This window comes from Hirundo rustica, chromosome 5 (assembly GCF_015227805.2).
Source record: "Hirundo rustica isolate bHirRus1 chromosome 5, bHirRus1.pri.v3, whole genome shotgun sequence".
NCBI classification, from domain to species: Eukaryota; Metazoa; Chordata; class Aves; order Passeriformes; family Hirundinidae; genus Hirundo; species Hirundo rustica.
Window position 1 is genome coordinate 36,480,128 of NC_053454.1, and position 16,202 is coordinate 36,496,329.

Sequence of the window (16,202 nt, forward strand, 5' to 3'; positions counted from 1 at the left end):
GACTTTCAATTTGGGACACATCTTTATTTCCAAACCAGCTGAAAAAAACCACTTTCTCAGAAATAAAGCAGGTCAGAAGATACAGCAACTACTTTTCAAATATTAGGGAACACACTGTTTCACATGATATACATGGTACAGTTTCATTTTGCTACTTTCAATATTCACAGTAAAATACTTTTTCAAATAATCTAAGTGCACCTTAGAGCCATCAAATGCCAACTAATTTTGTTCCACAGAAATATAAGATACCAAAAACCAGATGAGTTCCTCTGTCTGTGTTCAGACTTGCCCAAGCACTTCTGCACTATATCAATACTGAAAGAAGTTTCTTGGAAAACTTAAAGCTCCAGTTTTGATCAGTTCCAACTGAAGCTCTATACTACAGAAAAACCACAAAATTCCTGGGCTCTACAGCTGCAGGGCAAGACACAGATCATCAGGATAGCTTGTGAAGATGCCATAATGCCCTTTAGATTCAGGATATCTGTGTTGTAGGTAGGCTTTTCCTCTTCAGACAGATTGTCCTGAATGTTTACAGTCACTTAGATTTGTGGAGAAGGAACAGTGAGGAGACCAGTTGGCTTGATCTTGTTGATTCCTCCATCAAGGATGCAGACCCTTGGGTACTTGTTTTTCACTAGATGAGCTGCAAACTGAAACAGATGTATCATTAGCCCACTGCATAACATAGTAATTAAGTGACAATAACTTTCTGTTTGTAAGGCAAATTAAACAAAAAACATGTGACCCTAGGAAACTCTTCTTTTGCACCAGCTAGTCCAACGCAGGAGCCCAGGCCAGTGTGTTGAAACAGCTGGGATGAATTCTGTGGTCCTGAAAGTGTCACACTAATAACAATGAAATTTATTTATCTCTGCTTAGGCAGGACTTTATCTCATTCTAAAAGGACTGTTTAATCTCAGGTCAATTACTGGAGCCTCTCTCAAAGCATGAACTACCAAATATTTTTCTGTGCATTAATCTAACTCCCAGCTCTTTTCTGTAGGTTCCCAAGTGTACAAGCATTACAGTTTGAGGGCACAGTCATTTGCTTGCCTGCCAAACTTGATGTTACTTGATTTCACAGATGTCAGATATGAATTTGGGATATAACACCTCTAATATTCCCTGCTCCCACCAATCTGCCCACAGGCAGGTTAAGTAGGATGAGCAGGTATCCCCCACCACTGAAAGCCTCTCTCCTCAATTAATTCATGCCATAAACCAAGTGCAGCAATTGCCACTTTCCACGCAGTAATTCTTTGAAACATTATTGCACTGAATAAGATATTTTGTATATCAAAATAATTATGTTAAAAAAAATCAAAATTATGTTTCAGAATACCAAAATCCAAACAATATTTTCCAAATTACATGTCAAATTTTCCTTCTATATACTGACTACAGTGCATTAGAAAGCAAGCAACAAAATGGACTAATCAGTGAGAAACTAATAGTTTTATTTAAGTTCCAGTAGCTGTGAGAGATTGCTCTGCCATCCAAGTCTTTGTTTTTTTAAACTTGGTTGTCAAATCAGAACCATTCATAAAATCATTGAGTGCTTCCAATGGGCTACGTAAAACCTTTGCAACTCCCTTTTTGACTCTTTAAAATAATTAGTGATGCTATTTGAGAACATGTGCAAGCATGATGTCCACGTCGCTAACTTTGGACAAACAACTAAATTACCAACTCAAGAACAGCTGTCGGCAACCCAACCAAACTCAATACATGGGATTTCTATTTTCAATTACTTTCCTCCTAATTACCTGTTACAGCATAACAGATACTCAGGCAGAACTAGATATACTACACGATTACCTGTGAACATTTTGGCTGTTTAATTTGTTTCAGGTAGTTGCCTTGGGACGACTTGAAGTTCAATCATCTCTTCCCCCATCAGTTTGGGTTATTCAGTACAGGAGTCAAAGAATTAAAAAAAATTAAAAAAATTCCCCACAATCAAGCAATCAAAGCAGCTGACAGTAAATTTACACCATATGTGGATGTCAGCTTTCATAAGCAAACTAAATGCTATGCTTTTGGAAAGGTTCTTGGCTACACAGGTGGTGTAATGTCCACAGAGACATCACTAGGAGAGTCCAAATACCTCTTGCTATAATCACAGTCCATAAAGATGCACTATACAGTAAAGTAGAGACAAAGATAGCACTCAGCTGTGCATACCATGAACTACAGAAATAGTTTATATTCCTAGTGAAATACTCCTTCCAGATATCTCTACTTCACATGAGTATCTGTCATCTCACAGTGCTCTCCACCTGTGACTAATGGACAGTTGTGTGTCTTGGACACCAACACTGCTCAGAGCTAGCAGAAATGAAAAATGGCAACAAGCCTTCAGGCTGGCAGGAAGCACCATGTTATTTCCTGAGTACAATGTCCCATGTGTCAACAGAGATGTTCCACCCTCTGACTACTGATAATTTAAAAATGGTAATAATAAACTGTAAAACCTACTCCGAGTGTTCTGAACGCCCTAACCCTAATATAACTATCATTCAATGTAATCTTAAAAGAAAATACACAAACAAATGCCTTCCTTGTACTTGAGGCATTAAGGCCTGTGTCCCACTGTATTTTAGAACTGCTTTAGTAACCAAGGTATGTCTAAAAATACATTTTCTTCACTGCATATGATAAGGTTACTTTAAAACCTTATAGTGAGGAATTTGTCGCTTCTTGCAGGGCCTCTGGGAAGCAAGCACTGCAAAATCTGTGTCTGATAGCCATGATGGCAGAAAGCACAAGATGATATACCATAAGAGGAATTTATTTTTCATTTTTTTAAAGTTGTCACAGAACTGTTTGCTGTTGTCTGCCTTGTTTCAGTGAGAAATGCTGCAAATACAGTTCAAAATATTGCAGCTGAACACCCAGCCAGGGAAAATCCACTGAGCCGGAAATGTACTACTATCAGTGTCTCACTACAGCGGGAATCAGCTGTGAGTCAGGGGCCTAGAGGCACACTGACATAAGTTGAGAGTTGCCATCCAATTCCCAATATCAGCCTCCAAGAGCTTTGCACATACATCTTCCCACGCACTGCATAGAAGGCTCCAGGTTTAAGTCACATGGCAATAGGACTTGAGCTGATTAAAGACATTCCTAGTTTCACCTTCTGCCTTCCACTTTTCTCACTGAAAATAGAAAGAGTAACTTTTGGTAAAGCATAGACTTAGAAATATTCTCTTATTGGCATAGCAGTCTTCCTTATTAAAGGTTTGAGTTTTTATAGTTCTGTTCCTCTGTACATGTCTGTGCCATCCTCTCCCAGAGAGAGGAGCCCGTCTGTCACAGACAAGAACAGGAACTTGTTCACCATGTTTCTGAAATGTTCCAACACCACCTGGTACTTTGCCTTGCCAAAATACACTCTATGAAGCCACTATTTTCAAAATGCAGGGGAGTGGTACTTCTGGTGTATGCAGAGATGGAGTGGCATGAGAGGAAGGACTATTTGAAATAGCTACATAGATTTTCTCCCCAGTTTGACCCTGTTATGCCAAATATCAGTAGCCTGAATCCAAGAAATAAAGATTAAAAAAAAAAATAAAATTAATGTTTCCTAAAAAGCTGGGGGAAAAAAAAATCAGTTATCCAAATGAACAAAATCTTGTGCATCAGAAAAAATCCCAATGTGCTCTTCTGAATGAATGCCCCAGACTTTCTACAGCAGAAACTGAAGAAACTATTTCCTTTATAAATGCAATCAGAGTGTCAACTAGAAGTTTACTAACTGATACCTGAATATGTAATTTGTAGATTACTAAATAATCCAATTTACAAAGGTGCTGTTAAGACTGAAAATAACAAGGTGAAAAGATAAGCCCATGGGCTAGCAACTCGCAAAGCACCTACATTTTAAAGAGGGATGTATTGAAACATATAAAGGTAGTGTACAACTCAATTCCATTATACAGAAATAAATTTCTGTAAATAGAAATAAGATGTCCTTTATTATAAATTATTATATATGATTAAACTTTCTCAAATTTATCAAATGTTTGTGTTGACATAACTTCTGAAATATATTTTTCCCCATATCACCTATGCATCACACTCCTCTGTAATGCTTCTGTTTTCATCTAGACAAGGGGACTAGGTGGGGGAAATGGGAGTTGTGCCTATCTGAGGAAAGGCTTCAAGCGATACTACAAGACTTTAAGCTTTTTACTTTCTGCTTCAGGTGGCCTTTCCTCAAAATGAGATTCCCAAGTTCAGTTACTGTGTTTTTCCCTGCTTGCATTTAATGTTTATAATGAACTTCCAAATTGAAAGTCTGTTTGCTGCTTTCACAGCAAATATTACATATGAAAGGATGAATAAGTGAGAAACTTGTTTAATGACTACTATATGATGACTTTGCTGAAGACTTTGGAAACACAGCTCCTCTTTTATCTAATGCATCCATCAATTCCACATAAAACACCCTTCTTGGTGAGCATAACTGAGCCAGAAAGTTGCAATTTGCATTTGAAATTAGTCAGCCAAGACTCTTCACGCAGATACAAAAAGTCAGGCTTTTACAGACAGACAAGATCACAGCAAATTCATACCAAAATTTGGGCAAATATTAAACATTTTATCCTGCCTTGGTGATGCTCTCAATATAAATAGCATAACAGGACTGCTCCTTTTAGCACCGTCAAGAAATCCTAGTGACCTGCACCCTGTTCCAAGCAGCAAAATAACAGCTTTCAAGTGCTGCATGTCTCATGCCAGGCACGTCACATTGTCAGAGTGTCTACAGCACAGAGTGTAAGAACACAACAGCTTGAGCAGCCCCACTCCCAGCACCCTTCGGGCCAGCCACGAGCGTTGCTATGTACACATTATTCGCTTTCTCAGACATTCTTGTGACAGGCTGTAATTAAAGGGCACTCTGGGAGGGAAGGAGGAGTAACATACTGCACCAGAATACCAAAAAAGATTGCTGTGACCAGTGTTACAATGGTATAAATATTAACAACACACTCTGAATGAGTCAGAAGGAAAACAGCAGTTGGAGGAGAAATATCAACCAAATTTTGTAGTATTCATTCATTTCCACAAGATTATTCCTAGATTTCACTTGTAAACTCATGCTACACAAACTCTCAGGAACTGCAGTCTATTTTGCTGTGTGATTTCAGTCCAAGAGCTCACCTATGTCTCTCTGAAAGGTCAACAGTCAGAGTGATCAGTCTGCAACTTTTTAAACAACGCTCTCTATATTCCACAACACAGATCCAGTACACAAGATCATTTTTATACTTCTTATATTAAAGGGTTCCAGATAAATGAAACAACACTTTAAGACCATGGAAAAGACAGGAACCTAAAACCTCCTATACCAACAAAACAAAAACAGTGCCTAGTTGTTGCTTGTATTACCATAAACTGAATGGAAGTTAAAAAAACCCAATAAAACACAGCAAGGACAGCTTGGTGCAAACACATATTAGAGGGTGGGAGGGGTGCAACATACAACCAACTGCTCTAACAAGATCAAGGGAAAATTCTCTATATGTAGAGCTGGCTAAAAGGGAACACTTTCTATTCCATCAGTAAAAAAACCACAGCAGTAACTTAAAGGACTTACATGCAAAGATTAGTAAATAAGCCTAAACAAATAGGTATTTAATAGCTGGTTTCAGAATAAGTTTTACTGAGAATGAAAGTAAGAGTAAACAATCAAATTTCTTCAAGTGATAAATTTTAAACACCTGTATTTTAAATTTTACACCTAGAAATGATATACATTAAAAGAACCCAGCTGAAAGTGAGCACTTGAGAATTAAAGTCAGTTGCAGATATTTAGCTGTTGCAACACAGCTAATTTATACTGAACAAAATAAATGTAGTGCACACATTATAGATGAACAGAATGTAAAATGAAAATACAGAAAGAAAACTATTTTTCACTCAACAGAAAATAAAAAAGCTGTTAGGGAATAGAAATATGTAATTTTGAAAACAGGCATAACAGCTGGCTTGGATATAAAAAAAGAAGTATGAATCTCTGTGGAAGATTCTACCTCCTCTCCCAGGTCTATGGGTTGCCCTAGATCTTGAAAAATGGTCAAAGAAGTACCTGGTAATGAAAAACATTTCTTTGTGATTTGTTGTACTTTTTCCAAACACTAGGTGCAGTCCACCTCTGAAGGAGCGCTCTTGTCCTTAATGGGGACTATAACCACAGCCAAGAGAGATGTCCGGACAAACTCTGACAGCACCACTCCAAGATTCAGGTTCACCATTCTGCCACCTTTCCTGTCCTCAGAGATCTCCCAGATGATTGAAAAGAGCTGACATCCTGCTTGCCAGCATCTCTCAGACATATTTTCATAGGTAAAGCCAAGGACTCCATGATACCTCATTCCAAAAGCACCCAAATCTATGCATAGTAAGGCACACAGACAGGACAAACAACTCCTACATCAAATAACAACTAAAATTTCCAGTGACTGCTATCATCAGTCTCAGTAAAAAATTAAAAAAAGAGAACCTATTTTGGAGGTCTAGAATTAGCCTGTTTTCCTTGGCACTCACTTCAGAGGACAAGGAACGCTCAAATTCTGCTCCTAAGATCTTGCATTTTCTCCCTTCCTCTTTCATACGTGGCTGGAACAGTGAGAGATTCAGGTGGTCACTGCTGTACCTGAGGCACTCAGTGCACACTAAGCAAAGCCAGGGTCAGGGGCAGAGATACAACAGCAGAGCACAACTCCTGGCTGGCAGCCCACGTGTCTCTCAGGCTGTGTGGAGAGCATGAACTGGCAACAGCAGCAGGGCTGCTTTCTCTCCACGAAGGAAAGCATGCATACATTACATGTTACAATAATAAAAAGGGCTAAATTTAGGGAAAAAAATAATTAAGACTTAACCATGTACTGGGGAGAGTTACAACCAGAAAAATTGTTGCTGATTAACTAGAACATTTCAAACTTCTCAAAATACAAGCTTAATCTCTTCCTCTTTAAAGGCAACAAGGAGGCTCTGATGATTCCAGTAGGCTCTGAGTCTGAATGCAGATGGGAGAATGGGGCCTTAACAAAACAAACAGGAAAGAGCCACTCTGGGAATCGTAAGGGGCCCCTCCATCCCTGCAAAGAGAGGAGTTTTTATTCCAATTGTTCAGTCACTTTTCTGAAGAAACTATTTACAGGGAAACAGAGTCTAAAAGACGTATAGTGGAAACATCTCCAGAAGTTTACTGCCTAATTTCTGTTTACTTGCACTCCAGAAATTTCATTAGGCCCTTCTAAATAAATATATTTGTCTTTAGAAGCACCTGTCCTTTAGTATTCTATGCAACACCTAATCTTCAGATCACCCTATGAACCTTCATAGGTATCCATTCGTGGTTTTAAGACAAGTTTGTAACTGAAAAAATCATGCAAGGACTTGCTTCTCTGGCATTGGCTTTTAAAAAGGCCTGGGGAAGATGACAATAAAATCACACAAATTCATTAGTAACCAGACACTTTAACCTATGTATCTCAGTCTTCATGTAAGAAGAAATGCATTTTTGACAGTGTGCTGGGAGAGAGAAAATGCTATATACTATTTTTGTATAGAAAAAAAAAAATCTTTTTTTCCAAGCTAAGAATATGTTATACAAAAAGAATTTTGAATTTGACCCCCTCCCTCTTGCCTTGAAAAGGGTCAGAAAGATCTCATGGAAAATCAGAACTTCTTGTCCTTGTTTTGGAGATAATTCATGTATTTTATCTATTAGCTATTTCAATGCAGTAAGAATGACTACTTTGCTTCAGTAACTTATAGAAGTTGTCTAGACAATATATATAGCAGCATAACTTATCCAGACAAAAAGTAATCGATGTAACAATTAGAATTTCCAATTTAGAATTTATTTCCCAGCTATAAAGACAGATGTTTTTTAAGCTTTGACTTAGAGCTTATCTGTCTTCTTCCAAGCAAAACATAAATAAGTTGCTAATTATTAGACAGATTAAAGTGTCCTGCATATTTTATTCTGTTATAGCATTTAGATGACAATAAAGCACATATATTAAACCACAGGGGGAAACACATTTATTAAACAACCATGTGACAGAAATAGAAGTGTGCCACTGTCAAAATTAAATTGCTAGAGAATGATTTAGTGTCAGGCAAGGTATTTCTCCTGTTTTAAATTCAGTCAACACTGCAGTGCTATATACAAAAGTTTGAAATGGAAACAGATAATGGCATAGCACCTGAGAGATGACTGAAGGAGGGAAGATGAAGTAATGTCACTCTTCCATAAAAAGACCCCAAATAATCCCTGTCCTACATATGCATAACTATAATTCACCTTTTCACTTGCTGTATCTCTGACTTTGAAAGTGACAAAAATCAGGAGATGTTATTTGTCCTAGACCAAAAAAGAAGCTACAGTTGAACACTTATTGCCCATTTAACTATTATATTCCCAACTGTAATGATTTCTTGTCCATAATGGAATTTACTGGAATTTACAAGGTGCTTATCTGTCTATGGAGGTGGGAAAGGGGAATTCAACTCACTTAGGAGATGCTGCCATTTAACTATGCAAAAGTTAAATATCAAAATAGAATCTGATTGACGAACTCCAAAATAATGCCCTTTATGTAGAGGTTTCCTTCTGTTTTCAGAGACAAATATCTGCTCTGTTAACAAGTGCCCAGAAAAACCTAGAAGAAAGACTGGCACCAAGTGAGAAGCAGCCTAAAGGAAGGAATATTCTCCAGAGAAATGTGAGTCGAACACCACCACACAATACCTCTTTTTCAGTATCTTTATGCTGCTAATGGTGCATTCAGTAAGGCTCTTGTACATCAACCAATATATTAATTTAACTTTTAGGGTTAGTAGCACCAATGGCTTACCACACAGCATTACCCAGTTTTAATTGTGTACTAAGAAAGTGTTCAACTACAGCCAGGGCTGTCAGATCCAGAAGCACTATGAGACACTGCTGGCTTCCTCGTGCTGGAACAGTGCTGTGGGGAAGTTTTTAGTCTTGCCTATCACATCTCATATTCTAGAAAGCATTTTCTTTCCAATTTAAATCTTTTATCATCTAGCACTGAATCAAATGCAAAAACAGAAACAGAAATGAAGTGCAAAAAGACTTTTTCTACAGGTCTGTTCAGTATATTTCACTTTGCTTTTTAAATTATTTTTACGTGATGCCAAGTAGGCTGTTCATATGACACACAATTGGAAGACTCAACCTTCTAATTATAAACAGCCCCATAAACAATTAGTTTTCACACTTACCCCTGCCTCACAGTCCTATATGAATTTAAACACATAGAATTTAAACTAAACATATAGCAGTGCCAATCTCCAAATTTTTGGTGGACTAAATATCAGTGAGCACTTCTGAATAAATTCTCCCTTATGGCAGAAGGTACAATTTTTGGCTCATCCCATTTCATCTGGAAATACATACCTCTGTTTAGAAAATATACATTCAAAGTTGAGCATATTATAACATGGATAAAAATTTGATTTGTTTCCATGCATTCTCTTCTAATTTTTTTCCTATGATTGGATTACTTAGTAAAATTTTAAAGGTAATAACTATTGCTCTTGTCAAGCCTTGAGCTACATAGCTTGGGTGAGAAGAGTGGCAGACAGTTCTATGCAGCTGTGCAGAGTAAAACTCAAACCAGCCTTAAAAAATTATCCACAAAAGAAAAGGTTTTATCTACACAGTCAAATTGAGGCTGGTTTTATATATACTTTAAGGGTGTGATAGAGGTGGTGAGTCCCAACCAGTATTCAGGCTTTAGCATTGAATTAATTTGTGGTCAGACTGGTCAATCCAGTATTTTGTTGCTATTTAAAGCTCAAAACTCTTTAGTTAGGATTTCAAGAACTCTTCAAAGCAAATCAAGAGGCAAAGCAGCATTTCTTTATGGAAAGCTATAATATTGACAATTCTGGGTCAACATTGTCTCAGCTGCAGAAAATCTGGGTTTAAAGGATAAGACAGCACCTCCCATGTGACTCAAGTACTTGCACTTACTAAGCATAGCGCAATATTTCTTTAGCTGCCCAGCGAAGGACACCTTTCGTGTTCATGTCAAAAACTTTGAAACATTAAAAAAATGAACTTACCTGGATTCACACACAAACCTAGATACTCATAACTGAAACTATGTGAGAGATGGTTTACTGTCTCTTTCATGCCATCTCTGTTACTATTTAAGAAGCCTGATATATATCACAAGGTAATTTTCTAAATGATGAAATGCAGGTTCGTATTAAACGAACATCATGTGTTGGGCTGATGCTTCTGCTGTTCCTGACATGAAGACCTTTTAATGATTCACAGCCCTCCTTGTCATAATGGGGTTACAGTTCATGTCGTTTGTGTCAACAGGCTTAAGAAATGGGTGACCTAAAGGTAAACCATAATTAAGAGTGTGTCTGAAAAAAATAGGGATAACTTTCCTTCATTTGAGAGAAGTATAGTGAAAGACATACTTATGTACTTTCACTTGTTACTTTGGGAGTTCTCAACACCATCCAATATTTAATTATAGAAAGGAATAGGCAAGTTTGAATATTCTTCCTTTCTAGCTAAAGGCAATGACAATAAATATATCACACAAAAGTTACCAGAAAGGATCATTCTCCTCTTCACTAAGCACAACTGCAGGAACAAATGATTCTAAAAAATTGGGCAATACTTTGTTTCTTACTAGTAGGAATATGAATTATATCTTTTTCCTTTGCACTTCATAATGTATCTGTCCCCATCCAACTCACCTTATGTGTCCTTCCTAACTCCACAAAAAGTAAATGCAAGCCAATTTTGAAAGCTCTTACTGATGCACATTAGAAGTACCAATCTCACTTCTCTGACATGACAACAGTAAAGATTTTAAAGCCGAGGAATATAATGTCAAGCGATTTCATTTCAAAACACCAACCATCTCAGAGGTGGACCACTTATTAGTGAAATGTCTTTGTCTAGAAGCAGAAATGAGCAACAACAAAACCACCACTCCAAATCCTGTCACCGTACACAAAATTCTAATCTAAATTTTCCAGACTCTAGCATTTATTGTACTACTGCCTTATGCATGCTATGAATATATCTCTAAGGATAAAAATACACATTACAGCAATATACTTACGGCAGCTGTGTTCTTCACTGCATTTCCTACAATCACCACAACCCTTCCTTTAAAGCTCTGCAGTGTGGCAGTTGCTGGGCACTGGATGAGATCCCCCTCTGCAGTGAATGCTGATGCGAAAGGGACATTGATGCTGCCAGAAATGTGGCCACGGTTAAAGCTTAGGAGGATCAGTTAAGGAGGTCTGAAAGGCAGAGAAACCTGTGGTACACGAATGACTGCAGGATGAACATGCTCTTCATCCTGGCTGCCATGATACATCACCATTGGTCTTTCATGATACAGTATTTTGACAAACCTTATTTACTCTTTACTCATATGGAGAAAAACCTTCCAACACTACATATGAAAGAAAGCACAGAATGAAGAGCTGTTTGGTTCAAAAAGGACAGAGCACAGCACTACAGAAAACGATCTGCTAAATTAAACACGTAGTGCTAAAGAGCCAATATCCCCAGTATACTTAATTTTGTGGATTTCTCTTCAACTCTAATCTGCTCACAGGAGCCAAACACCAATAAGCAGCTGGAGCACCTCTTCTAGAGGCATTTTATGCAAAAAGAATGAAGTACTTTAAATGAGAACCAAAACTAAACAGAGATTATGAGGAAAAGTCCTCAAACTTCCTGTCAGCTCCCACAAGTCCTCTACTATTTTGATCCAAATTGAAATTCTAATGTACATGACCTCAGATTCCCAGACAATGAGCACCACGTATATTATCTGCAGTCCCACTAAAAGCAAGTGTGTAATGGGTATTGAAAAGCAAACAACTCTGAGACATCACAGTTAGCTGTCTTTCAGTTTCAGAGGATGATCATTCAATGAGATTTTACAAACAAGGACTGAATGTGAAGGTCTCTTAAATAAAAATTAAGTTGGACTACTACTGCCTAGCTTTTTATGAATTTGAAAGTTCACCATGTCCTTGACAAAACTCTGAATTATTTTCATAGATTGTACACATGCCTGGAACATTCTCCTTTCCCAGCTATAAGCAAAAACAGCTTTGAAGAGGTGGGAAAGAGCAAAGTTCTGCAAAAATATACACAATGTCAAATATTGAGATTAGTCACTCTGTTACTGTACTTGCAGAAAGCTAGTTAAATTTATAATTAAATCCCAATATAATAAAAATATAATTAATCCTACTAAAGAAAGGAGCTGCCTTAAATGGGGGTAAGATTTAACTGACTTTGGGTAATATTTCATTCGTTTCTCATTATTTATGTAACAGTTCTAGTTTTATGATCATCATTGTTGTAGTGTGGGAAAAGCATGGCTATATAAAAGCATTTGAAAGAACAAAAGATGATCATGCACCATTCATTAATGTTGTCAGTTTATTTCTATTTTGAATGGGAAAATTATATTCCTCCTTCACTCCTCTTGCCAATTTAATTTCCCCAACCCCATTTATAACCACATAACTCCCACTGCTATTCATCGGGTTCTGAAATGATCATCATTTAGACAGAAAATAACTTTGGACAAATTTAGTTACATAAACTACTGAGTACACTTAGAGAAACATGACCTAGTCTTTAAAAAAAGTTCTAATTGCTAAGACAATTAACAAAAAGGCCAGGACTTTGTGCTATGGATTGAGTGACCATAAATATATGCAGCTATAACTTTCAAAACATGAATGGAAGGCTGCCAATATATCTGCTAACATGCTTATTGAAATAAGCCTTAGTAGAATTGCTGGCCAACTGAAACACTGCCTTGTGTATAACAGCTTTTCATTCGAAAGCCGCCTGTTACAAAGCTGTCTTCTGGGAAAGAGGGCTGGTAGCTCTTGGCCTTGCAACATGAGATTCATTACAAAACAATCCCTCAGCTTTCATGTGGGTCCTATTATGAAATATGAGACATGTTTGATACTTGTTGGAAGTCCTCTCATGCTTTTCTCAAAGCACTAAGAAAACAGAGTGAAAGCAAAGTTTAGCATGACAGACATATATGGTGAAAAAGACTAAAACCAAAATATACAAAATGATCATATTTTTGAAACACCTCACAGTGGCCTGTCACATTTTAAAACACACACCACAGAAACGCACAGTCTGATCCCATTTTTGTTGAAATTTTGGGACAAGCACAAAGCCTGTTTCCTTATTGCAAGAATGAACGGGACACTGCACACAGTATTCTTAGGGTTTCCCATATATTCCTCATATATTCACAACTGCTGACAATTTGGTAACTTTCTACATACCAGATATTTTCTTCTGCAAATGATACACTAACCAGTGCACTCAAGGGCAAATTGAGTGCAACCTACCAGGATGCCTTTTTAATGGCACTTCCTACCTGATAATACTAGGTGGTGTTAGGATAACAGTCCACCTGTTATTTAAAGGGCAGCACATTTTAGTCTACTATAAACTTCAAACATACCAAAACATCTTTAAGAAGGACTACCTCCCTTCCAAAATGCAAACAATCCCAGTCCTGCAACTACACTATTTCAGGAAAAAAACAAACCCAAAGAATTTTAAAAAATACTCCTTATGCAAAGAACTGTATACCTGAAAATGAATACATGAGTAAGGTGTAGACAAGGTAGTGACCGTGGTAAAAATATAGCTCCAAAACACCTGTAAGTCTTTTCTGATTATCAGCTACTGGAGGACTTAAGTTAGGATGGCTACACGGTTGCATTATCTGACATAGCTAGAAGGCACTCCACAGGAATCCATTTTCCACTGAGGGACTGGCAAAGCACATGAGCTCTATCTCCCTTCCATTTAACTGGAAAACCTCACGCCTTTCCAAAATATTGGTCATATTAAATGGGGAAAGTCCGCTGATAACACCTGTTATAAAGAAAAACGTAGCATCAAAGCACTTGTCCTACTGGTACAAAGTGATTTCACTAAACCCACAACTTAAAATGGGAAGGGAAAAATAGATTTGTCCCCTGCTCTGCAATCCAGGCCTCTCCATGCCAAAAACCACCCGGCCTTCTGCTCTTCCACTCCCCCTCTACCAGATCCCTCTCTTTCCATCATGTACCATTCTAACATCAGTCTGTAGACAATGAGGAAGCGACTGACACAAGCAGGATTTAGCAAGGCCAGCACTCAGATTGGAAGGATACTCTTCGCTGTTTCGGATGTCCACCACCAGCAGCTTTGGCTTGCTAGGCTTTGTTTTCTTTACAGGGGTCTTGGAATGACTAGGTCCTGTCAACTCACACAAGTCAATCAGATCTTCTGCTGAAATTCGTGGGGATGCCTCTGCCTTCAGGTCATCCAACTTGATGGAGTCCCTAGACTTCAAAAGAAAAAAAAAAAAAATATTAGAGGTGAAATAATTAGAGATATGTTTGTTTGTTTGTTTTTAACATACTTATTTGACAAATTTCAAGGGTAACAACCTAGTTAGATGAAAACACACCTTTTTTTTTTAATAACTCTGAACTAGTCAAGAGTTTAACTCCCCAGACAGAAAAGCTCCAGAGCAGTGCCAAATGCCTTCTGACAACTATAGCCCTATCTTCTGCTAGAAGTTGTTAAAATAGAAAAATTGTTTGACAATTTGTGCAAACTATTTCAGTTTGTGATTTGTTAATGAGTTATTCACTGTGGCTGATGGGCTCACAACATCCACAGAACATTTCTTAGCATCAGAAATTAAGTGAATTGGCTAGAAGACACTTCTGAGAAGACAAGCTGAAAGGTCTCATGACTGGAGCAGAAAAGATGGCTAGCAACAGTCAGCTTGCCACAGAAACTGCAGGGATGTCTCTGAAAGATACAGAGCTATCTAAACACCAGTTATTAACCCAGTCCAAAGTCCAAGCACAGATCAGGACATCAGAAATGTAAGATTTATATTATATGTGGGAATATAATATCTCTTTTTAAAATAATAATCTGGAAAATTTGTCATTAGTTTTGTGGGATGGGAGAATTATTTTGGGGAACGTGACAGATTATGACACAACACAAGAAAGACACAACACCACACCCCTGGTAGCACTCATGCAACGGCAGTTATCTTATTCTCTTATTTTTCATAAGAGAACATTAATTGTGAATTATCCCAGAAATATTCACAAGTACTAGAAATTCTTCATTCTACTTTCTTAAAGAACATCACAGTAACAATTTTTCTGCTTCTCAAAAATATTCCACTTCTGTTATCTTGTTTTGGATTGCAGTAATCATACCAATACATTATTTGCTTATAGCCCATGATTCAAGAGAACAGGAGTAGCACTCTGAAGAAAATTGAGGCATTACTAATTGTTAATAGTCCAACTAACTGTTAGCCCTAGTTTGTTTTTTTTTTTTTTTAAACATACTAGTTCCTCATCTAATCTGAGGACTATTCCAAATTTAGGGAATAATCTAGACAAAGCAGAGAGACAGACTTGCTTTCTTTTTTTTTTTTTTTTTTTAAGTTATGTCCCAGAAAGAAATACCTCTGCTGTAAAGCAAGTTATCCAAAAGTCCTCAAAATTACAAACAAAATCAGTAATTTCTCCATTGTATATAATAATATTCTAAACAGAAGAAGTTACAAATTGCCAGTCTCAACGCTCTCCTTCCAAGTTCAGAAAAATAGAGTCAAGATGCTTCATAACCAGAAAAAGACATAATTTCTGCATAATTTATTATTTATTTCAATAGAATAGTCAATACTCAAGGGAGACCTGTACCTATAAAAAAAACCCAGCGTGACAGGGCACAGCCAACTGCTGGCTGCTGTCTAAAGCCACCTCCCACCTGTATAGCTGAATTTTCCCAGGAAGAGTCCAAGAAAAGGAATCGCATTAAAAGGGAGGAGGAAGGAAAGAAGTCAAGCTCTTCTCACAAACTTCAGACTTGCCAAAGGAATTCAGCAGTCCCATGTCTAGGGGATTCCCAGCAAGATTCAAGAAAAGTGGTAAAGCATAAAAAATACTGATTGCATAAATACACCCTTGGTTGACACAGCTTAATTTGCCTGACAACAAACTGGCAGACATTGCTATACTCTCCTCAGACAACAGCTTCTGCCTCAGGACCATGTTTGAGGAGCAACACCACGGAGGGAAGGGGAGCA

General features: G+C 37.6%; 1 protein-coding gene across 5 annotated transcripts in view; it reads right to left on the minus strand.

The window, feature by feature from the left end:
- TBCK (TBC1 domain containing kinase) overlaps positions 1–16,202 on the minus strand; it is a 90,028-nt gene continuing 73,826 nt past the window's right edge. For all 5 annotated transcript variants that reach the window (XM_040064385.2, XM_040064384.2, XM_040064382.2 and 2 more), the window contains 3 exons: positions 14,251–14,426; positions 11,145–11,304; positions 1–656 (listed from right to left, as the gene is read on the minus strand). In XM_040064385.2, coding sequence (XP_039920319.1) covers positions 546–656; positions 11,145–11,304; positions 14,251–14,426 — 447 coding nt within the window. In that variant the 3' untranslated portion in view covers positions 1–545. The remainder of the gene's footprint in view (positions 657–11,144; positions 11,305–14,250; positions 14,427–16,202) is intronic.